We start from the raw sequence: 25611 nt of genomic DNA, 5'->3' as shown, positions 1-25611 counted from the left end.
TGTCTATAATGCTTCTTTTCAGATTATTTTAGGACTGCTAGCAGCAGGCAGCTACTCCCAGAAAGGGAAAAAGACTATGAACAGTGAATTAAAGGCATGAAGAACTACAGGCCCAGTGACCTCTAGTTCTGCTTAGAGTGTAAGTCCTTTCCCACCAGCAAATAAAACTAAAACCTAGAAGAAGCCGCGATGTACTTGAGAGCTAATTAGTCTTGGAAACCGAAGCAGTAATCAGACCAAACTATCTTTCTCCTGTTTCTTCAAAGATGCTTCTATTGGACAACTAAATACGAATGACAGATTCAGTGAATCCATCTAAACAACCTATAGAAGAAAACTCTGTTTACAAACTAGAAAGAAGGCTTGCACATAAACATTATTTTCAGTTGTTCACTGACCTGTTTTCCCAATTGCTTCAAACATGCAGATTCAATGATTAGGTTGTGTGAGACAACATAGAAACTGCATATTTATATTTGTTATGATGTTGAAAACCTCTTTCGTGCCAGCCCACTTCATAACAAGTACTTATTTTTATTACAGTGATAGCACTGGTGAAGAGACTTCTCATGGAAATCAATAGCAAAATGTCAATGACTTTGATAGATCAGACCTAAAATAGCTGCCAATTACAGCACTCCAAGTTTATTTCAGATGCATTTAAAAATGTTTATCTCTGTTAGGGCAGTGGGAGGAGGGCTGCTTGTTATTTCAGCTTGCAAATTTATTCATGCAACAAAAAATATGAGAAAAGCATAATTAAATACTTTATTATAAATAATTTCTACTTTTGTGTTGTGATGGGTCAGAGCACATTATGCAGTGAGTTTAATGAAAATCATTAGAAATTTATGTCCAAAAATTACCTATGCCGAAATAACTGTCCTATATAGGAAATGGCTTCAATGATTAGAAGATTTGTGCCATCTTCCTCCAAAAGAGGGTTTGTGTTTAAACCCCTTGACCCCAACCCCAGCCTGGTACGAAGTAATAATACTGAATTTGTTTTAAGTATTATGGATAAAAGTAGCCAAACCTAAGGAAGAAAGAAGAGATAAAAAATAGCTACTCAAAAACATGAAGAAAATAGTTTCCCAGTGATGGACAAGAAATATATAGAATAATTAGAAAGGAGGTTTGCAAATATAACTGTTCCAAAAGTGTAATCCTCAAGAAGAATGTTGTTTATTATGTTATTCCTTTCAAATAATACTGAAGCTTCTTAATTTACTGTAGCCTTTATATATAAAAGCATCTTTTTCTCTGTAAGATATTTGATAGGGGTTTTTTTAATAGCTAGAGTCCAACTATTGGTTAAACAAACCCTACTCAGGCTAAATCATAGTTGAAAGCGTTTGAACTTTCTAATGTCAGTTCAAGTCTGATTGACACAAAATTAATGAGAGGAGGCAGGATGTGGATTAAAATTAGAATTAAAAAGGCTCTGCTTTAATCTAATTTTAACAAGTCTGAGAATCAAACTAAATTTCCATTTGAGGAATATTTGCTCAAAATAATTGAAAATAAACTTAAAATAGCTCCTAGAACTGTCTTATTCCACTAGAGATTCAGAAAAACACTGCTGAGCTATCCATTCTTCCAAATTAAGATAATTTGCATTTAACTGATGGCTTCACACACACTGGTGACTGTATAAGAATATCTTACCTTTGAGCTCACTCTCAATATCCTATACTATGAACTGAAAGAAATACCAGAAATTTCCACTAAATAGTTACATCAAGATTTTACATTGCATGAGATGTAGATATACATGCAGAACAAGAAAATGTGGTTTATTACTTATTCTGGATAACATGAAATAAAGCATATCAGAAAGGTATCCTTTACACATGTATGCAAAGAACATGAAAATAAATTATGGACCCAAATACTAAGATCATAGTGAAGTTAACCATGGAGTGAACACTTGTTATTTGCACAGTGAAGCAGTGAGAAATAGTCACAGTTATACATGTAAAAATTGAGCTGGTGAAAACACATGCTGGTCTTCCGAACATTTGGCTCAGAAGTTTGGCATTAATGAATAAGCAATTAGCCAGTACTGTGTCCCATTGTACAGGTTGGGTTTTTTTAATCACTGGAAGTTTAATATGCGGATTTAAAATTTTATAATACATCTTTTCAGAATGTTTTTGAATATCTGATAGCTTGAGCATATTGTTAATGCAAGGTCCCTGTTAAGGATTGCTTACAAAATAACTGTGTTTATGTAAGTCAGATATATTTATGAGACTTTATTGCCTAAAGCACACAACACTGAAATAAAAGTTAGAAGTTATACTGAGGAAAAAATATTTCCTTCTTTAAGAAAAGATAGCTGAGAATGGTCTATGGTGAGTTTAACATTAGAACATACATAGTAAAACCACAGCATTCTGTATTCTATAAGAAATTAGGGAAGGGGAAAAAGTAAGAGTATGTTGTAATTTTCAGAATATTTACTTCATTTAATATATTGTAAACAAATATGCTGGAAAATTAAAGTTTACTGGAACTTAAAAGCAAATAAAACTCAATCCTAAAAAGTAGGAGGAAAAAACCTGCATGTTCTTGGCAAAAGTCAGTTGGTCAATATATTCAGTCATCACATAACACCATTTCACTATTTTATGGAGCAAGGCAATAGTTATTAACATACAAAACAATTATGCTAGCCCAAATTGCCCTTCCAAGGAAGAACAGTCAAAGAAATCAGAAACAGAAGTAGGTGAATTAAATTTAATTTGTTTAGGAAGGAGAATAAAAAACAGAATGCATTGTTTCCTAAAGAAACTTAACTAGCCCAGTGTTTTGCTGAAAAGCATTATTCTTGCACTCCAGTAGAGCTATGAAAACAGTTATTATGCCTGATGTGGTTTCCACATCAGAATACTTTGTTAGACCTTTTTTAAATGTGTGAACTGATTTGCTACAGCCATCAAGCAATGTTTTAGTTAAGGATTAAGTTAATGGAAAAACGTTAATTTGGTTAAAATCAAATCAATTTGGATTGATTAAAGTGAAAAAGTGTCCTTCTAAATAAAAAGAAAAATTAGAAGTTTCTATCATGTTTCCAGCATCAGACTTTTTTTTTTTTTTTTGACACTTTCTAAAGTAAAGTCATTATTTGTTTGAGACCTGTTACAGGAGGAGTCATGCCCTTAAAGAAATATTCTACAGGGGGTTATCATTAAGCTAGTTGTAACAGGTCGCATTAATGGTAGAAACAAAATGTTACAAGCAAAACAGAATGGCTCAAATACCACCAGAACTACAGCTCCAGTCACTGACGCATCATAGAAGCTGGGCTACAATGCAGACATGCATGAGCACACAAAAAGCACTGTTATTTTCATTTAAGTCCAGAGCAATAGGATTATTTTCTTCCTGTTCAGCTGTGAGAATGTCTTGTTCTTAAACTGGATGCTCGCAATTGAATTTCCTTTAAAAAATAGTCTGTTGGAAAGAAATCATATGCAGCTTGCTCTGGTCAATAGTTTCTAAAATAAATTTCCAAAGAAACCCTTTCACTCCTCAATCACTTCAGTTAGAAGCTTGCTTTGCTAGCAAATGCTCATGTATTTATCGCCCAACTTTCAACCTCTCTACCTAGGCCAAGGCTTTCAAAGGCAGACTCTTAAATCCAGAGGCAATTCTTTTAGGATTTCAACCTACCCCCCTCAAACACTTGCAAAGGCTGATAATCTTCATTTTCAGAAGACTAAACCAAAATCCTTGCTCCAGGTTAAAATGTCAAGCACATTACAAGACAGCAAAAGTCACTGAGCCCTTTTCCATCTGTTGTACCGATACAGATTCCCAATTCTTATTAAAATAAAACATACATATATTAGTATTCAGTGGTTTATACATGATTTCTAAAATAACCTCATGTTTTGTAAAGAGAAAAAATGGTAAAACATGTATACTGGAACAAGTCTTGAGGAAGATAGCCATAATAGCTGATATTGAAAGAAACAGTTACCTATATAAATTGGCTCAAAAGGAAGACTGAACATACCTTTTGAAAAGCCTAAAGTCAGTAGAAATGTCATGACATAAACAAATATTTATTGAAAACAGCTGTCTTTAAAAAAATATTTCCTCACTTGTCTTTGTCCAGCTATTATACTATAATGCTAATGCTTGAGAACTGGGAAGTGAACAAAACTAAAAACAGAAGCCAAAGGAAAAAAAAGGGGGGGGGGGGGGAATTAAATTATTTTTGTGACAGTGCAATACATATGGTGAAAACTAAATTTAGATTGGCTGTGATCCCATATATTCCATTAATTTTGGCTTTCAAACCCAGGAAGGCTGTTTGGAACAGCCTCAGCACAGTGGGGTCCTGGCCCAAGACACCGAGGTATTAGAGGAGAAGAGTAATCATGCATAAATATTCACACATATATATATGAAGCAGACAGGAAGCAGTGCAGTAATTCATACAAAATTCCACATATCCATTCTCCCCCATTCCTCCTTTACCTCCCTGAAATGCATCTGTGTGAAGATCAGATACTTAAACACAATCTACTGGAGTCTAACCAGGCATGAGCAAAGCTTATACAGTCCACTGCTGGCAGAAATTTGTAAGAGAAATATTAAGGTTAGTATGAATGAATTAATGGAAGCATGTGTTTGTAGGGAAGGGCGGGGTGGTGGTAGAAAGAGAATGCACAGGCATATGAGGGAGCAAGCTTTGATTTACAGGATATAGGATTGAGCTTTGTGGAAAGACTTAGTCAAGAGCATCCCTGAATTACAATCAGGTCCTGGCAGGAAAACATAACTAAGGAAAGCTGTCTGCAAATTGTGAAGAAATCTGAACTTTTTGAGTCCTAATTGACTGATCTGCAGGCTCTGTCCTCTTTAAACCTCTTCCCACCTTGCACCATTTCTCATTCGACAAAAATCTTGAATTTTTGCGTGATGAACTTTGCCATTTAAAAAGAACAAAGCAAGCTTTTCCTATTTTCACCTGACAGTACACAGCTGTGCCCCTAGTTGCTTCTGTGCCTTGATTGGCAACATGGGCACTGAAGATCCATAACCTGGAAGACCACTGCAGAAAGAGAAGTTCCCAAAGGACAGTATTCCCAGGAACCCAGTTACTGCAAGATCCTGCCAGATTCAGATTTCCCTGTCAAAGAGAAGCTATTGAACCCCATTCTCCTGCTCAGGCTTTAGAAAAATATCCGTACTCTACTGGCTGTCACCTTGCATTTGTGTACAAAACTGGGAGTCACAGTGTAAATGAAAGAAGCCTATACTGTATTTGTCTGTATATCAAATCAAGATGACTTGAGAATGAGAAAATTATAGATGTTTTATATCCTGCAGGCCTATCCACTTAGTTTTATGTTCAGATATAAATTATGACTATTTGGATAATTTTTCTGAGTGATCTTAAAAAAAAAATAAAAAAGGTCCAGACTAAATTTGTAATCCTTCCCAGATTTCTTGTTTGTTTCTACAAAGTTTGCTGAATAAAAGTCTGTTACTGAAAGGTGTGTTTATCATTCCTGTGAACTTTGGAGAGAGATTTTACCTGAGCAGATGACAAGCGGGGGAAGAGAAATAAACACCAAAAAAGCAACTACACTGATTTTGTTTCCCCCACCCCAGTTGCTTCCTATTTTGATCTGTTGTGTCCCACAGCTTAATAAATGGTTAAATGAAGGACAGTACTTGAAATTGAAGCATAAATTAATTGCTTCATTAGTGTCTGCAGGATCCATTATAGAGTAAAAGTACACAATTGAGGTTTGACATAAAAGTAAACTGTATTTAGAGTACACTAAAAAACACAGTAATGTTTCAAGTATAATTTTGCAAACTAATAAAAGTCAGCTGGAACACATTAGCTGTTTCTGACTGTCAAAACAAGACATTTAGAGAGGTAGTTATCTGGCTAAGATTTGAAGACAAAATTGTAATTTTTACTGCTAAAGTTCTGCAATTGGCCCTACGTTACAGGTGAGGGCACTATAAGCAAAAATAAAACCTTAGGACAGGCTAAATGCAGATATATTTAAAGTGAAAGATCTTTAAAAGGCAGAACAAAAACGTGCTCGCTGACATTTCAAATCACAGAACAGTAACTCCCAAGATGAAAAGCATTTTGTATTTGTTATATAAATACCATTATTTAGAGAATAATTTAAGCTTTTCCCTAGAAAATGTGTATTATATACACATGCATATAGACATTTGAAGAAAATTGCCTAAAAATAAAATTAATATAATCAAATAGGAATACATATGAAAAGTTAATTCTGCTGCCCAGTGCATTTGAATCAGGGAACAGTCTGAGATATAACTGTACAGCGAGAAGAATGAAAATACTAGCTTAGACTTTTTCCTTGATGATTATCAAACCTCACTTGGTAATGCTGCAGGAGACGTGGTGTTCTAAGGTAGTTCCATTTTTTCCAAGTAAATGCAGCTGCAGAGCATTTCTGTACTTGTTTTCAAATAGGTGGCTGATACAGTAAAGAACATCACACACTTAGAATTATTTGAAGTTCAAATAGTAGTTTTTTCTTTTCTAAATTGATAAATATTACTTGAAAAAAATAGAAATTGGTATGTTTTTTCTTACTTTTATCTTACTAAGTTGAAAAATATTTCAAAATATATCTACCTTGACTTTTCCATAAGATATATCATTTCAGCTCAAAATACTTAATTGAACTGAGCAGGAAAAAAGGACATGTTTAGTCACTGATGTAAATGAGATGATTTTAAAGAACACTCAGCACCAAACTGATTCTCTGACAGTGAAGAACTTTTTCTATTTAGTTGTCTTAGCACATAATCAAAGATTCTAGCAAGGAATGAATAAGGGGTTTTTTAAAGTTTTGAAAATAGTTTGGATCTTGACTTTGTAATAATTTTTTACAGTCTAAGATACAGAATAATTGAAATCTAATGCATTTTTCTAGAATGACTGGTAGAGAAAAGTGCAGACTGTATTGTCTGAAAACTGGTATGAAACAACTGAAGATGCTGGCATGGTGCATGAGCAAGAGCGCAGTCTTATATTTGGCTTCCTCTGAGTAAAATTCTTAAAAAAAAATAAAGCAAAAACCTTTCCAAGAATCTGAAGAAAGGAAAAAAAAAAAAAAAAGAGAAAATAACTACCATCTCTGGGATTTTAAAACTCACAAGACTTCCAACAGTTTGTAACCTTGAGCTATACATTACACCAAGCAACTACACTGACTTTAATGAAACTATGTGGAAAACTTCTGTACTGAAGAAATTCATGCAGAGAAGACAAACAGAAATATTTGACTCAGTTACCAGAAGTAGTCTGTCATCCTTCACAAAGCACTAGACATTAGGTCCAAAACCTAAGCTATTAAAATTTTCAACTAATCCAGTTGTCTTCAGACTCTGTGACACTGGGCTACAAAATACCCAAACGTTTGGATCTTGCCCTGCATTTAAACCCATCAAATATAAATGTAAGCAAAGTCAGCTTGGCCAACAGAGGGACTCATTTCTGAAACCTGGGATATCAGGCTGATTTTTCCATGGATCTTTACGCAGCCTAAACACAAAGGCTTGTAAACTCAAAATCTAGCAGGTCAAAGTCATCTACTAGTATGGCCAAAACAATACACTGGGGTCCCTAAGTGGTTTGCTCAATACCTTATTCACAGCGACACTGGGAGATCTGTCCAACCCCGGGACAGTCCCCAGGATCCCAAGACATGGAGTAAGGTGACAACATGGTGAGGTAAAACACATGGTGAGGGTGAGCAACCAGGAGCATGATGATGATGGAGTCGCCTAACCCCAGAACACTGCAAGAAGACATTTCTCTTCAGGGGATTCGATGATCTCCTCAAAGGTCTGAAGCCTACTCCTCTCTCCTAAAAGCATATAACTTGAGCATCTTTGAGAAAGGTGACAGTCCTTTTTAAATCAACTATTCTAGACTACCCCATTTTCACTGTCAGAGGTAATTCACCTTTGGAGTCCTACAACCCTATTGCAAGTACAGTTCCTCAGAATCATCCCCAGTGGATTTGGGGCTCTGCTCTGACCAGATGAATTAAAATGGTTTAAACTCTGCTATGCAGCTGGCAGAGCTCAGTCTGGTTCCTGTCTCCCCTTCCTTTCAAGAGACAGCCTTAGGTACATTTTGGACAGAAGCTCCTTCTGCATGGGTCCTATACACTGAGGCTCTGGTGTAGGAGGTGCTGCCATCCCGCGTCCCACCCACACCTAGCCATGATCTTGTTATCAGGTTGCCTCAACCTGTTGACAAGAAAGTGCTTACTGATATGCACTAAACCAAAATTTGAGGTATTTGGGATAAGAAAAGTGCCCCTATAGAATTTAAGTCCCCTCAATGTTAAGTGAAAGCTGAGAAGAGCTTCTGTGGACTACAGCTTGGACCTGGTTTCCAAGGAGGTGTTATTGCTAATGACACAGTTGTCTCTCTGCATTGTGCCCCAATGAATGAGAATGCACTTTGCTAACATTTTGGAAGCATAAGTACATAAAATGAGCTTGATGACACAAAAAATATAAACCAATGTCACGGTGAGGCAAACGCAAGTTTTCTTTCAACTCTGCAGCCAAGCTATCACCCCACATTTCATGTTTTGAGAGCAAGTGAGCCCTACTTTCTTACACATATATTCTAGGTTAAACTCTAACACTTAGCGAGATTTTGATGATGGTAAGTAAAAGATTTGAACAGCTACAGTTACAGCAGAACTACAAAAAACCCCAAAGCAATGTCTTGTTTTTACAATAACAAAAATGTAGGGAATAAAAAAATAAATTGTGACATAAATTTCAATATTTAACAAAAATATATTTTCTTTCATACTTGTATGGCAATAGAAACAGCTCAACATGAATGTAGACATTTATCTGATCTATATTCCTTCCACAAAAGTAAGGTTTTTAAATACAAACAAATGTTGCTGAATCTTCCTTGCAAATAAAGATTAAACAGTTGGTATTTATCAAATAAATGGTGAGAACACTGTCTGGTAAAACACAAATTAAAATCTATTGCCTAAATTAAAAAGATCTATAAAAATTATTTTGGTGGCACCTACTGGTGTTATTTAAGAGTCTAAGTTCCCAGAAAATAAAGAGAAATCCTTCTTCCTTCACCATTCCCCTTGCTGCCACCAGAGAAGCCCAAAGCTATTACTGATGTAAGTATCCTGCAGGTCATATACTTTCTAGAGCCCTCAAATATATCCGTAGATCACTGATCATTCATTTTCCCGTTTCAACTTTTCTTTACTCCAAAGTGGTTAAAGTGTGTTTTTTAAGTAATAATTTTAGATAACGCAATTCAACTGCAGCAATTTGTGATGGATGAAACTTCATTTTCATTGCAAACTATTTTAATCATGTATATAACACCAAAAGAAGGTCACTTAAATCATGTGTATAACATCAAACAGAAGATCACTTGCCATCAGAGCAGAACCAAAGAAACTGCGTCCAAGAAGATTCACAAATAAGTCCCAGACATTTGATATCAACCTTTGTGACAGGTAATTTATTTCATGAAGAACACGAAAACACTAACAGTGGGAAAGCAGTATAAAGACCATGAACAGCAGTTTGCCAGCAGTGCTCTGTTGATGTCAACTGCAACAGGAGGAGAACCTCAAAGCAGAAGGATGACTGCCTCAGCCAAGAAAGCATACTTTTTTGGAGATTATGAACACACAGAAGAAAGTAATTAGCCTAAGAGATGGCACTGCTTATGACATGGATGCCTAAATACTCCAGAGGAGACACCTCCTTTACCTCAAGCCTTCATGCAGGATTGAGTCAGCAGCAATATTCACCTAATACTAGCACAGATTCACTACTGTTGATCAAAAAGAAAAATACCATTGTCATGTTCTAGCATCCATTTCCAAATCCCTCCTGATATTTTGTTTGGTTCAGCCAGATTTACTTTGTTTAATTTGTTTGGGTCTGCAGGCCTGCATGACAAAGAAAGTGGAATTAATTTGTCTCTTGCAGTGAAGTAAGCTACACATGTGTAAGAAAAGAATTGATTTTTTAATAAGCCAAAGCATTATGTTAGCAAGACTAAGTATGCATATCATAATAAACCAAGTACTCATGAAAGTTAATGTCTGGAAAAAATGTCTGATTTTTAGGCTGACAAATGTATGCACACACATTTCTACATCACATAAATGCATTTAGTAAATGTCTAAAATAAAAATTCAGCTTATCTATCATAGTTTTTATGCATTTAAACCAGTTTATTTTCCTTAGTTCCTCTGGATTTTGCTCTTGTCCTAGCTGGAAATCTAATCTATTGACAGTTTCTTAATGGATGAAATCTATCATGTTGAAAGAAAAATGTAAAAAGTACATCCAGGAAGATGTGAAAAAATTTCAGATGGACTGAATGAAATGGTTTCACTGGAATATTCTTTGGTGCTTTTATACTGCAATTTGTGTTTCCTCTTTAATATGATGCTGGTCTTAACAAGTGATGTGAGCTTTAAAATATGCCCAAAGTACAGGATGAAGCATGGTGGTAAAACAATTTATGAAATGATGCATAAATAGACTGTGCAGTTTCCCTATGAGACTTGACAAAACATACTGGCTTCTATCCAGACATCAAAATGTAATTAAATATGATTTGTTATGTATATTCATGGATTATTCACATCTGAACACTTTGCTTGCCTGAACTGCATTAGTGTGTTTGGCTCCAATCTACAAAATATTTTAAGTGAAAAGTCGAATGAGAGCAACTTTTCCTGGAGTAATTAGGTTTTTCTTTGTCTCCCTTTCTACAGATCAAGAGCAATTAATAGTTTGAGACATTAGAATCGTGTTAGACCATTAATCTAAATATTTAAAATAGTGACAGATGGTCCCCATACAAGACACAGTGTGATCCTGCAGAGAGGAAAGCCCAGCTATGGGAGCAACACCAATATTCCATATATTCAGGTTGGTGGTGAACACTTTAAAGAGAAAATTATTTGGTCCCAACAGCAGCAGAATTGCCACAATTCCTACATAATCCAACAAGTTGTCAAACTAGTTTAAGACACAGCCCATGTCAAATCTCTATTTTCAGGCATTTGTAAGGACACTATTTTCAAATACACAGAGAAAAGGCTCCATGGAGCCAAGAGAAGCTCCATTTTCTCACATTTGTAAAGATGAGAAATCTTTCACCTTAAAAATCCTGCCAGACTGACCTTAACCTTTTCTGTGTTGATTTAGTAGGTCACAATTTTTGTTTAAACAAGTGGTATCTGATGATTACTTCTAGCAAAAGAAGAGTGGCATTCTCCCTTTCCTCTGCGTTTCCCTCCCTTTCCCTGTACCATGTAAATATGTTTGTAAATATTCTGCAAATTTCAGTATGGCTCAAACAACTTTTACAAGACATTAAGAAAAAACACAACCTCCACAGCACATCCCTCCAACAGTAAAGGAGCTATCTTTGGCCATGTGGCTACCAAACACATTACCATTGCTTCCTGTATTAAAGTATGCTTGTTTTAACATTCCTGTATACTGCAAACTCTTCCGATCGCTAAGACTTCATTTGTCCCACTTAATGGTGACTATGATCAGATTTGATACCTTTTTAATGTAGCCACATTTCCAGGAAACTCCCTCTGTGTGGTAACTAACACAGTGGGAGGCCAGTCACTGGCTAAGGACACTCAAGAGCTGTTACAACAGCAATACTAATTTTGCTGTTTGTCATATTCTGCTATCAAAGCCTAAAGGGTGTTTACAAATCCTATGGACTGTTATGCTCTGTTCAGTTATACAGATATGTTGGAAGAATGGAGAAAGGAAAGGCAGTAAGTACCAGGATTTATTCTAGAATAAAAAATAAATACAGATGATAAGGGTATTTAGGTAGAAAGAAATGTACCTAGTCAGCAAGAGAGTGTTGCAACAAAGTTTTAAACAGAATGTAGAAAAAACACATCCATTTCAAAAAGCAAAAATCATGCTTTTTTTTTTTTTTTTGCCATTGAGCTATCTAAATAATACAGTCTAATTTTATTTATTTATTTATTTGAAAATGCTTAGCATCCTGTAACTATGGCAACAATTTGCCTTGCTGAGTGCATCTTTGTTAACATCCTCTTGCTGTAGTAATGCTTCCATCACCATCTGGCAGTGACAATTTTCTTGCTTGAGTGAAAATTCCTCCAAAATATAAAAATCAGGCCACTTATTTTTAGAGGGTTGACTGTCCCAGCTCCTATTGACTTGCAGAGTCCCCGTCAGAACCTCTGTAAATTCAGTCATGTGATTTTGATATCTTAATGAAGGGGAAAAGCAGCAGAGTAAAAAATGATTGAGTTACAAAGCTAATAAGTTGTCCTCTTGCCTTTGATAGAGGTTTATTTTTCAAACTTTTTCAAGGAGTGATGTTTTAAAAACCATGTACTATGTCTCACCTCCTTTGCTTCACAGAAAATCAGTGTCATTAAGCAGATGACAAAACGAACCCCATTATTAATAAGACAGGTTACAAGAACATTGCATGAAGACTGGGAAACCTTTGGTTTCCATGGTAAATCGTTTGATTCTAATACTCTTAATAAACATGTTTAACATTCCATACTCAGTGGGTCAAATGGAAATAACATAATCACAGTTATTAGGTCAAACAAATAACGTAAGAACTCATAATAGCAAAATACCAAATATGTACTGACAACGACCCAGGTTGGACAGATATAGAAGCAAGAGCCCTTTCATGGGCCTCCCTCCTGTCTACATTTTGACATTTTGGTAACTATTCTGAATTCTGCTCTAAAGCAGAAAAGAGTTTAATTGCACCACAAGTATAAAACAAGCATTATTTTGCAGTTAGAAATAATATAGGTGCTACTAAACATTTAATTAAATTGAACTCCTTTGGCCATTTTGCATATCTGGTTATTAAATTCAGTTGATTGATAAATTACTTATATATTAGACGTTTACTTCCAAATTGCATAAAACCAACCAAATAATCCTTATGGTTTGGGGGGAAATACAAGTAACCACCAAACTGATGATAGAGTTTAGGATACATTATATGCATATTTATTTATTACTCTGGTGTACATGAAGAGTATAGACCAGACATAAACATGGGACCACTTTTTTCCAGATCACTCTTCTAAGCATATGCCACTGTTGATTTCTCCCTGTAAGGAACTGGAAGAAGAAATGCCTCAAACATGAATTGACACAGAAAACCTCAAGGACAAGCTGTGGCTTTTGTGATTAGTCTAAGGAATGTCACCCAAGGGAGCAGGAGTGTATCAAAGGATGCACCCTCCCACTCCCTTGCAGTTGTATTGACAAACTCCTTAGATAGGCCTCAAAGGGGGAGACATGGACTGAGTGAAACCAAATGTTTCTCATCAAGCACAAGGACCACTAATCATTGGCGCCATTGTGCAAGCCTGAAGAGGTGGCAAGGCCTGATAAGAGGTGAGCATTTCTGCCTCAGAAGCTAGATGATTGGTCAAGAAGCATGAAGTCAACAAAAATCTGTGGGAACTGAGGAAAAAACAAGGGTGAGCAGGGTGAGTGCAACCACTGACTCAACTGGACAAGGGGTGGTGCACTCCATTACCCCTCAATGTATGCACAGAACTCATTCTCCACCTTTTTCCTCATCTCTCATGGAAATGAGTTTATGGAATACCTGCCCCTGCTCATCTAGTATGCTAATCAGATGATAAGATGAATTTAAAAGGCGACAGATCTTTGCTGTGTGTGCACCCACTACCCAACCTACTGGACCTGAGACAACGCTGGATCCAGGGGTGGTGACCAGATTTCTTTGACTTTCTTTTTCTTTTCTTTCACTTTTTTCTTTCCTGTAGATTTATAAGAGATCACACTGCTTATTATCCTTTTCCAAGTTTAAATTGTTTTCTACCGCAAGTAAAATATTTTAACGGGTCATTTGGTGTCATTTCACCTTAATTTAACCCATAGGGATCACAGAACTCTTATGACTCCCTGGGCTCCCAGCCTGGGTCATGACACTCCCTTCACAGGTACAGAGCATAAGACCAGAGTGGGCTCTGTGCAGAGAGCACGTAAGAAAGGCCCTTTTACATGCAAAAATTTGCTTTCTATGTGTGTTCACATACAGACAAATTTCTACCTCAGAATGATTTTTCTCTCAGAGTAAATGTTTTCAGGAAAGAAGAAAAGGAATTGACTGTAACAGCTTAGGCTGGCATTTGGAAACAATGAAGAGAGCAGCATGTAGCTTGACAAGAAACATATTGATGAAAGAAATGTATTGATGGTCACAATGGGAGAGTTGAGAGACTGCAATGACTTTCAATTTCTAGGATGATTCTTTAGGGTTTTAGTATTTGTTGAACAGATATATTTTAAACTAAGCATATTTAACATGAACACTTGAGAAAGAATCTGAAAAAAACCCCCTAAAATAATGAGTCCTGTTCTGCACATATGACAAGTCATATTTCTCAGTGAGAACTCCCCTAAATTACCCTAGAGAAATTATTAAATATCTGGTTATCTTTGATGATTCAACAACTCTCTGGCTTGAGGTCTCAATACACCTCCCAGACAGCAATTTCACAAAATCTGTTGAGTTTTCTTTTAAATATTACTGCAAGCTTACCCACCTTCACAATGGACTGTTCTTTTTTTTTTTTTTTTTTTTTTATGTTATTGAAGAAATATGCTACAAATTTATAAAATGGGATAAATTCTTTTATGAAAAGACAGAGGAGAAAATTCTCTATTAAATCTCTAGTTTTATTTTTTTAAAGGAGTTTAGCATGTGTAAGACAACTTTGTAAAGGTAAGATAGTCTCTGCAGAAGACTGTTACCAATTTCCCGACCAGAAAATACAGTGATAGCATGGAATTCCTTAGGCAAAAGAATAAAGTCCAATGTTTATATTTTCTTTTTTATAAGGTAAAGAAATCTAACTTTTACTGAGATCATTAATCCCTCTTTGTGTTATAAACTGTTGTGTGTGCATAATTCTTTTCAGTGTGAAAAAAATAATCTGTTGAAAAGAGAAATGTTGCTTCTCCCACTGTCCTTTAGAGAGAAAATTTAATACACAGTAACAATGCAGAAGAAATTATCAAAAAGCCACATGAACAATACCAGCAGAATTCTCAGAGCTACAAATTTCTTGAACTGAGATGTGGAAGTAACAATTTGCCACAACCCAGCCATGAGCATGGTGCTGAGACAGGTAATCTAACTCTACTCAGATGGTTGGGAAGAATCAGCTCCTGATGGGGCCAGTCTCTGCTGAGCCTGAATAAGCAGCCTGCAGTCATTGTCTGTATCTTAATGAGGCTAAAGGGAGATGGGCTGAACTGTCACCCTGATTGTCACTCATTTCCAGCAATGCTGTGGAGGTCAGACATAGTTCCACGGAACTCAGAAGTACTGTAATATGAAGGAAGCAATGGCATGAAGATGGGATTTTTTTTGAGCAGGATTAGACTGGCATTCATTTCATAGACTGAAAGAATTGTAGAATGATTTAGGTTTCATTGCATGGCACTAAAGGTTTGCCTCATCTCAGTCTTGGGAAAGATAATATTTTGGCGATTCTCCTTTCCTGGGAAGTAGATGCATAAGTGGACTGCTGCTTTTTTTTCAGCTGAAGTCTATTTTGTTCGGACATCAAATCCATGACTAACAATTTTCTCTTCACAGTACCTCCAGAATCCCATCTCAGTGTTTAACAAGAGAAATCTCCTCTCTTACTACTGCTAATGAGAACTATAAATAGCTCAAAACAGGCAGAAAAACTGAATAAGCATATATATACACTTGTTATAATAATTATAGGCTAAAAGATCAAAACCAGAGGACACCAGAAATCATTTTAAAGGCAACAATCATTCTATTAATGGTAAAATAAACATAATTTATTTGGCATAAAATAAGAAAATTACAAGCTAAGGGTCAAAGAAAAGCCAGCCAAAAGCATACCCCAGTTGCAAAATAAACAGGCATGAACATAGAACTACTATTAATCTAATTTGTTACACTTGAATAGCAGTTTTCAGGTACTGAAGCAATTCAAGCCATGCCATCTTTCTAATTTGTATTGTAAAAAATCAATATGACTGAAGAACCAAGAAATATTGGTTTTTTAAAATACATGAAACTTCATACTCTGAGTATCCATTCTCAAAATCTACCCTTCAGTATTTGTAAGTGTTGCCTTTCATCATTTATAACAGAAAAATTACAAAAATCTAGCAAATGGCAGAAAATACGCCCACACACCTGCTAGCAAGTATTTATTTATGTCCATAGGAAAGCTTTGCTTAAAAAGGTTTGTTGTATTCTTAGCAAATTGCCGTATATACTTCATCACATTAGGAGGGTTGTTGCAAACTTTGCTTGCAGGAAACACTCAAATACAAGACTGAAATGCTGCAACATACATCTTACATTCACAATTCAGCCAAAACAGATACTGGAGTCTTTGTTGCTAACCAGGATTTCTAGGTGCCACAGAGATACCAAGGACTCTCTGGGAGTCCCTACGTTCCTCTTTTCCTCTCCACTCCAGTTGGTAAAAGAGTCACTATTCCACACTCATTCCCACTGAAATACCTTTCATCCACAGCATTGAGATAAATAAATACCAGTATAACCCGGAGGTGGTGGCCACTCCACAGTATGCCAAGGACAACTCTTGAAATTAAAACAGATAACCTTCTAGCCTACATAGGGAGAAGGGGAGAAGGTGGCTCTCATATTCACAGGTATTGTGATGGCTACGAAGATAAATCACAGTCACATTTAAAAAAAAAAAAAAAAAAAAGAAAAAAAGCAACCCCCTCTGCTCCCAGCTCGAGTAAAACTTAATCCACAGCAATTATACATCTTTTTGATGCTTTTAAAGTGCCATTTTTCTTGACATCTTAGTAGCCCATGCACTTTCTGTCAAACAGACAGCTCTATTCAATATGTTATGTCTACGCAATAAAGTTATCATGAAAATTAATGGTAACGTTATGAACCTCGGAATAAATGCAATTAACTTTTTTTTTTTTCCAAATGCCAACAGTACAAAACCTCTACATCTTAATTAGTTCTCTATTATCTTACTTCATATTTTTCCACAACATGCAGTTATTAGTTAAATAAAATACACTTTGGGGACTAATTTTCCAGCATGATGGAGTACTTTTGCTCCATGTTGACAATGTGAATTTAGGTTTTACCCTAGTCTGGGACGAATCTCTCCACTGGAAGGCTGAACTTCCTTTCAAATGGACCAAGCACAAACAGATCATCCAAACCCCATTTGTTTCTAGTTTCACAGTGGAAATAAAAGAATTATCCTGACCATAGGCATCATGTCAGTTCATAAACAACAACAGCATGCTGAGGATTAAAGTAATCCATTATAATGGGTTATTGTCTTCACTGGGGAAAAAACCCCAAGATTCTGTTTTACTGAGTATTGAACAGATAAAGTTTATTCCACATTTTCCATTTACTTTCTTGACATTCAATCTGTGCAGATCAGTTAATGTACAAGATCTGATCCCTAATGTGCCCTTACCAAGAGGAGTGCAAATTCACTACTCTGTTGAGGATTTACCAGGTTTTGTTCTTGTTTCCAACTGAAATGGAAAAGTTTTACGATCATCATGGCAAATAAAATTGCAGCTTTTGTTTCATAATTATCGCAGCTATTCAGAACTTGAAAATATGACTTGTTTTTTTGCTGTAGCTGTACTATGCAGATCTTAGGGGTGTCATAGAAACTAGGAATGATTCACTGGGCAGACATGTTCCTTCTCAGTCAGCAGTGCACCAACAACCTAGAACAACACTAAGAAAAATTAGTCTAATGAAGATGGTATCTTTCTTGAAACAAGTTTTTGACATTTCCTTTGCTTTTCCTTACACCTTTTGATAACTGAGTTCAGAAAGCATTTTTTTTCCATAATTTTTGTGCTGCAGCTATGATGCTTTATATATCTGCTTGGTAAACACTACCAGTTTGTACCATTTTAACAAGAGGGCAGAAGTTTGAGCCTTATGACAGAAAAAATACCAAAACCAAAACCAAATTACAACATCTTTCAAAGAAGTTCAGTGGTTTTGAGTGAAATGTTCAAACACTACACAACATGGTACTTTTTAAAGTGCTGTCCTACCCTTAGAAATAATACAACTCCTCTGTCTAACAACAATCCTCCCCCTAATTTTTTGAGAAAAATCCCTCTAACCTCATTATGCACGTTTTATGCAGGGCTGGGTACCATCTCCCTGTGCTATTCAAAGTAATTAAGATTCTGCAACTAGAATTTAAGTTTACAATAGTTTAATGAAACTTGACCCAGAAAATCAGGCAGTTCTCTATCAGCTCTACAGTATTAGATTTTCAGAAAGATAGCACGCTCTATTCATGTAGTGGATTTTATTTCAAACGGAAGGATGATTACCCTTTCCCCATCAGAGCTCTTTTCTCCAAAATCCCACATAGAATAGCCTGTTAAATATTTTAAAAGATAATGGATGACTAGAAGACTTCAGATGTCGCAATGGGATATAGAACCTGCTCAGTTTAAGTTTAGTCACATTGTGTCCAAGAGTGAGCACAATCAGACCCACTACCCATGTGTTGTACATAATATCTCATTTGTATTCTTTCTTAAAATGCTTCAGGCAATTAGCTAACAAAAACTAGGAAGATGTGTTTTTATAAAAAGCAGCAAATAGCAGTACAAGGCATCATCATATGATTGAGCACATTCTGTGTTAAGACTGGTAAGTAGGGAGAGACAAAGGAGAAAGGGAAAATTACATACCACTATTTGTGTTTGTTGTAGTCCTCCCTCTTCTTCCACCCTACAAAACAAGATCCCATACAGCAAGCGTTATCTACCTACTAGGAAGCAGGAGGCAAAAAGACTGTCAATCACAGGGGTATTACATACAGTAAACTTCCACCCTTTCTCCCCCTTGTAGTCATTAAAAAAATAGGACAAATTTTGTAGAATTAGGAAATATACTATTATGGAGAAAGTGAGTATAATGTAAAAAGGGGGAAGAGGGAGGAAGAAAGGATGCCAGAAAACAAGACTATCACAAACACAATTACTAGTATGTAATTTTACACTTCTGTGTGTCCTCCTGTCTCCTCCCATCCTACAAAACAAGATTCCATACAACAAGCAGAAGTGGTGAGAAATGAAATTGGGAGATAAGGTCCTCTTAATTGCGAGCCTGAGGAATTCTTCAAAATCATCCAGATTAAGCAATAAATCTTGTTGATAACAACAGTGGCAAGAGCTGTATCAAGGATTAAATCTCAGCTCTGTATATAGCAGATGTTGCTGCCTCTAGTCCTTTGGTGTAGAAGATTAAAATTCTCCCAACACATGGCTCATGAACAGGGAGACATCTAAGGTTTTTCTGTACCCAGCGGAATGTCTTCACAGCACTAAGCAACACTTATTTCAACTATTGCTAAAAAATTTCATTCTCATAGAATAAAATAGATCTCTTCGTCACGTGAGTGTGTTCTAGGTCAGGAAAGATGCAAGTACATCTGATGACTCTTAAGAAAACTAAGAGGTATAGCAATTCATATATAATGCTGAAAACTGAAGGAAAGAAACACACACTACACAAACAACTTCATCTGGAAGTAGTCAGTTCAGAAAAATAACAAAGTCTGACTCCAGTGGTGTTTGTGTAGAAGCAAGTAAGAGGGCTCAACAGAACATTTGGAATATCCAGGTTTTGAAATACAGGCTACCCTTTCCTTATTTTCTGGCAAGTTGTTTCTCGAGTACACCAGGTACGGAAACTTCTTGAGAACTTAGTGGTTTTTTGATGATCTTACTGGAAAGGGGAACTAACACCAAATAACTTCAGAGATCACTTGATAACAAAATTGTCCTAAAATAAGAGAGCTCAACAGATGTAAAATAGCTTCAATGCTTAAAAATATAAAGAGAAACTGATGTTGTAGTTATAAGACAAATATGATGGAATTACTACTAAACAGAATGAGGTGGGTAGGTCAAAGCTGGTTGTAGGTAAATTCAAAAAGACTGAAAGAATATCTGTTGAAATACGTACCTTGCTGCAGGAGGTTATGTTAAATCTCAAAGTGTAAGTAGGCAACTAAGTCGGAAGCGGGGAGAGGGGGAGTTAGAAACTCATGCATTAACTGGTCAAATGTTACAACAGGACAAGCTTTAGAACTGCAGTTTTCTGACACCTTAAACACATGTTTCTTGTAACTTCTGGTTCTGGATTATAAAAGAGCTGTTCTTTAGAAAAATATATCATTCCTCTATATCAGTTCACACAGAAGCTACAGTTCATTCACTAAGCTATAGGAACCAGAACGTAACTAAGATGTACATTTTGAAATAATTGTTACAGTATTGGGAAGCTTGCAAACTTTAAAAAAAAAAACCTTTATAAAAATTTTTTCTACACCAGATACAAATATTTGAACATATGAAGGTTAAAATTCTTCAACTCTTTTTGAACTCTCTTTTAGAACAATATAATTAAGTCACAGAGAGTAGACAGAGCAAGAGGGAACAACAGTATGATGGAAGAAGAAAATCCAAGAAAAGACTGAAAAGAAATATTCATCTTCTATAGGCCTTTTTTTTTTTTTCCTAGAGTAAACCCAACAAAAGCAAACTTTGAAGGCAGGTTGAAGATCAAATAACCCAATATATAAAAAAACGAGTCAGAGAATCTGTGAGAAAACAGAAATGTTCTGTCAGTCCCACAGAACAGAACAATTAAATAGATTGAAAGCAACATAAATTATCTATTTGCCTTGTTGTAGCTACAAAATGCTTAATGAACTTCTATATCCAGGTAGCAAAGAGAAGATATTTGCTGATGACACCCAAAAAACCTGAAAAGACATAGATCACAAATGAACAGGAAAATGCAGCATCATCAGATAACCCACTGGGTTAGGGAGGACAAGGCAAACTGCATATCATAGCTACTCCACACAGGCAAGTGATACAGCTACCATGGTACCCAGTAATGTCTGGCTTCCTAAATATGCCATTCATGGCTAGGTTACCTGAACCAGAGCCTTCAGGCAGGCTCAAATCAGCATCTTGCTACAGATCCAGAGGACACAGCACCTTTGCTGTTGTACCTACAAAAATGTTTTCCAGAGGAGAAAGGATCTGAGGTCGAAATTCCAGCAAGGAGTATAACCAGGATCTGCAGCACTGGGCCACATTCTCACTTTTTGGCTATGGAGCCTGTTTTGAGACCTTGAGCTCCAGCCAAGTCTTGGTTATACACATCAGCCACTGAAGAAAGAGGACAGCAGGTTTGGATTTTCCATACAAGTTCAAACTCCCCTCCTTCATACACTTTTTATTCAGCAGGAATATCCTAATAGACCTAGCAGTCAGATAACATCATCGTTAAATGCAGTTTGCTGTCAGATACATGGTGCCTGCCCAGATTAACTGAAGTAAAGCCTGCACAGTGTACATAGTACAGAATACCAAAGAAGGCCCAAATCTCACTGCACAGTGCTGGTAACATGAGCATAATGCTCTTAGGCCCATAAACTCTGCACTCAGCCATCTTCATTCCAAACAATACATATGATTTTCTTGCCAAAACCAGGTTAATGGCCATGAAACCCATAGAGAGCACAGTAAGAGATGTCATTCACTTGTGGTGCCTGGAAGATCCTTTAGAATCAAAAGCATGCCAAAAAATTATATAAGCAATTCCTACAGTGCAATATTTGTTATTTGGCAAAAATCACCAAAGAATTTATTTTAGTTAAACGTATTGTTACTGAAATGAAATACAGAAATTTTTCTCCTACCAAAAAAATGTTTGAACCCAACCAGCTCTACTGAAGTTGAAGAAGCTTTATGAGGAGGGATGGCTTCCTTATAAAAAAGATATAACATGTTGGAAATACCTGTTGAAACACCGTACTCAATCAAAATCTGGATTAGCCATTTTTTTGATGGTAAATATCATATCCTAAAGGCTCTTGCAAATTCATCTCAAAATCACTAGAAAGATTTTTTTCTTCTCTGAAGAAAACTATCCCACTTGGGAATTCTCTTATTGATCTGCAAAACAATTGGTTTTTTGGTAAAATTTTGTATCCATATAAATGTCATTATTTGAACAACAGATCCCACTGGTCTGGGTACAATACAGCCATAATTCTGGATCAGAAGCAGGCAGCACAGAAACAAAAAGAAAAGAAGCTCTTTCTGCAAAAGGGACAGCCTTTGGGGGCATGCTCTGTTTAGCAAATGGTGAATGTCCACAGAATAAAGAGTATGGAGTGAATGACTGTTAAAAAAGAGAATGACTAAATAATAAGAATACTTACAAAAAGACCACCTATTGGGCAGTGGAGATGAAGGACAGCTTTATCTATTGTGAAGAACACATCAGCTGACAGAATACTTAGGGGGAAAATGAAAAAAAGCCTAGGAACATACGACTTAAAAAAAGGCTACTAAGAGATCATTTAATGATTTAACAAGAAAAAAGCAAAAATGGAAATGTCTCCCAAAATTCTGAAAAGAGACTATGCTCAGCTATATCTGCAGCCTGCATTTTAGCATGAGCTCAAGCAGAAGACACACACCTGAAAATAACATTCAGATACTGGAACTTCTGGTTTCCTTGAAAGCCTGTTGGCAAAGGAGGGGAAAATTTGTTAAAAAGAGAAAAAAGAAGAAAAAAACCCAACCAATGAACCTGGGTCATTGAGAAGTAGACTGAAGAAATGAGACAGCTACAACTAACCAACTGTGCTCTGCAGGATGTCAGCTATGCTGGATATTTCTAAGATAACATGCAGTGCTCAGAGCTAGCACAACGTAATTTTCTGACTTCTCCAATAGACAGAAGTAACTGTGACATGTGGGCTGATAGCACTGACAAAAGTTCGAAGATGATCTTTTTTCCCCCTCAGCTATCTTTAAGGCATGTACAAAAAGAGATACACCTCATGCCTGAACACACCATTGTCACTTGGAAGCAAAAGGCTTGGGCTCAGAAGCACAAGTGTGAAGAGAGCCAGTGAAATAAGGCAGAATGCAACTGGATTGTTTATATCTCCCATTATTAAATTTTCTTTCTGTTTCCTCCTTCCAAGTTGGTGGAGCTATATTGCTTGTTGTATGGAAGGTTATTTTGTGATCTGAGAGAAGCAGGGACATTAGAAAATAAAATTAAGATGAAATCTGAAAAATAGTACAGAAGATTTCTTTGGGTGAGGCTCAGCTATCTCTGAAAGATGAGCATAGAGAACAGTATTGCAATAACCACACAACAGTGTCTTGGAGGAAGGAAGGAAGGGAGGGAGGGAGGGAGGGAGGGAGGGAGGAAGGAAGGAAGGAAGGAAGGAAGGAAGGAAGGAAGGAAGGAAGGAAGGAAGGAAGGAAGGAAGGAAGGAAGGACCGAGCTATCTACTAAATGAGAGCATGGAGTTCAGTTCTGAGGCCTTTAGTCCTGTACAGATACTGCTCAAAAATGTGAAAAAGTACATATCTCTATAACGGTAACATTTATTAAATGAAGGAGACTGGACATTTTTCATAAATCTCAGATGGACATGCAAGCAACCTTCACAAGACCACACAATTTTGTTTTTCTAGAGTCTTTTTACTTTAACTGTTATCCTCATAGTGAAAACAATGGTGAAAAGATTCTAGACTGGCTATTTGTTGTCTAGGTCAGTTAGGCATATGTATAGATAGCTCACTATAAATTCATGTACTGGATCATACAGTGCACTGTAGATATTTCATAGTTGTTTAGAAAGGTAACTAACCTCCTCTAGCCAAACAGCCTTCATAGCACAACCAAAGTTAATAGATATGCATATAATAGCTCACAAATTGCAATATAATTAATAATTGTTCTCTAGTCACAACAGTTAATCACTCACTGTACTGTAGACAGGCAATGCGCCAAGCAAGTACCAGCTGTAAAAGTGCAGCCATGTAATTAAATTAGTTTATTTTATTCATAAATCAGCATCTTTTGCTATTCCAAGTTTGCTTCATAAACAATTACAGTTTGACAATACCATTTTAATATTTTAAGCCATTTGCACAAGAAGACAATTACGTTCAAGGTGACTTGGGGAAGAAAAGAAGATAGCATGAATTCCCTAGGATATAAACACTGTAGTTAAGTACAGGTCTGATGGGACATGATTGTGGGAACTGCAAGGAACACCAGAAACTCAGGGAAAAAAGTTATTTATATTACTCTATCAGTTTTATAAAAAAAAATAGTAGAATAATATCAGATTACAACTGACCTGTTGTAGTTGCTGCATTGACACATTTAAGAGAGATGCTTCCCTGAGGAAGGATGTCATTCCTCAGTTGTATGAAAGCTAGAGCATGTGAATCAACTTTGTTCTCCACTTTTACAGCACACAATAGGTTTCTGGGCTATAACTGGGCCTCTGTGTTACTACTGAAGTATAAGTGACAGGTGTAACTATAAAAATCTCTGTGCAAATCTATTCAGCTGTGGCTATTTGTCCATCATTTCTTTGAAAAGACTACTCACTTCTCCAATTGTGCCTCAAGATAAATATACTTATTTGTAATATTTTGAGTTGCTGCCCATATAAACATACTGGTTTTGTTTGAGACTACACAATTAATTACACACTTTCTAATGTAAAGCAGCAACCTAAGTGTGAATCTGTTACAATAATACTAAAAAACCCTGTAAACTTCAGTGAATATCATACAATGTCCATCATAATAGACAGAAAAGAAAATCCTCTAGAAAACAGCTGCAAAAGCTCTTATAAAAGAGAAGATCAAGAACATGTGATGAGTAGATAAAGTGCTATATGTAGGTTTTACATGGAAGTAAAGAATTGGGATGAGAAGATACCTAACCTGTATGAGAAAGGGAGATGGAAATGGAAATAGAAGGTAATTAACAGAAGACGAAAGCAGACAATTAAAAGAGCTGAAAATAGATTTGTAAGAGGGTTCAATTAGTCTCAAAAAGAAGAAATACATGAAAGAAATGTCCACACAGTAACTAGAGTACAGGTAAATAAATGACACTTCAATGTCTTTCTAGAAATCTTGGTATTTCTGTAGGTCTCAACAGCACACTATTCTGACTACCTAAAATAGTTTTTAGAATCTATAAAAATTATATGTCTGTGCATTTAGACACAGTATTTAAATGCCTAAGGTTGTAGAACTGCATTTGAATACTGAAGTATTTTCATATGCTACAATAATACACTCTAACATGTAACAACTGGGCTGTTTTTAAAACTTACACCCTCTTCAAGCACTAGAATAGGAGCTAAGTTGACTAACATAAGTTGTGGAAGTGTTGATTATATCCCCTTAGTGCACTGATTATTAACTTTTTCTTTAAAGAATATTATGTGCTAAAGCAATAAGAACACATCATGCTAGGCTGTAACAGCTTGAATCCAGGGCTGGCATTTTGTCCAGTCTGCATATAAGACAGCTGTTGAGTGGTACCTAACTTGCATCAGCAGTTATTGTGGGTCCAGCACATTGTACAGAATGACAAATGTC

The 25611-nt window shown here is 36.2% G+C and overlaps 1 protein-coding gene across 4 annotated transcripts in view; it reads right to left on the bottom strand.

Moving 5' to 3' along the window:
* Window positions 1–25611, bottom strand: part of FGF14 (fibroblast growth factor 14) — a 421787-nt gene that overhangs the window by 161980 nt on the left and 234196 nt on the right. Inside the window, exon 2 of one of the 4 annotated variants that reach the window (XM_074910867.1) lies at window positions 18847–18886. The exons of the other annotated variants lie outside the window; for them this stretch is intronic. Within the exon in view, the coding sequence (XP_074766968.1) occupies window positions 18847–18886 (40 nt within the window). The remainder of the gene's footprint in view (window positions 1–18846; window positions 18887–25611) is intronic. 4 annotated transcript variants of the gene reach the window in all.

Source organism: Athene noctua, chromosome 1 (genome assembly GCF_965140245.1).
Source record: "Athene noctua chromosome 1, bAthNoc1.hap1.1, whole genome shotgun sequence".
NCBI lineage: Eukaryota > Metazoa > Chordata > Aves > Strigiformes > Strigidae > Athene > Athene noctua.
This window is presented reverse-complemented; position numbering and strand designations above follow the sequence as displayed.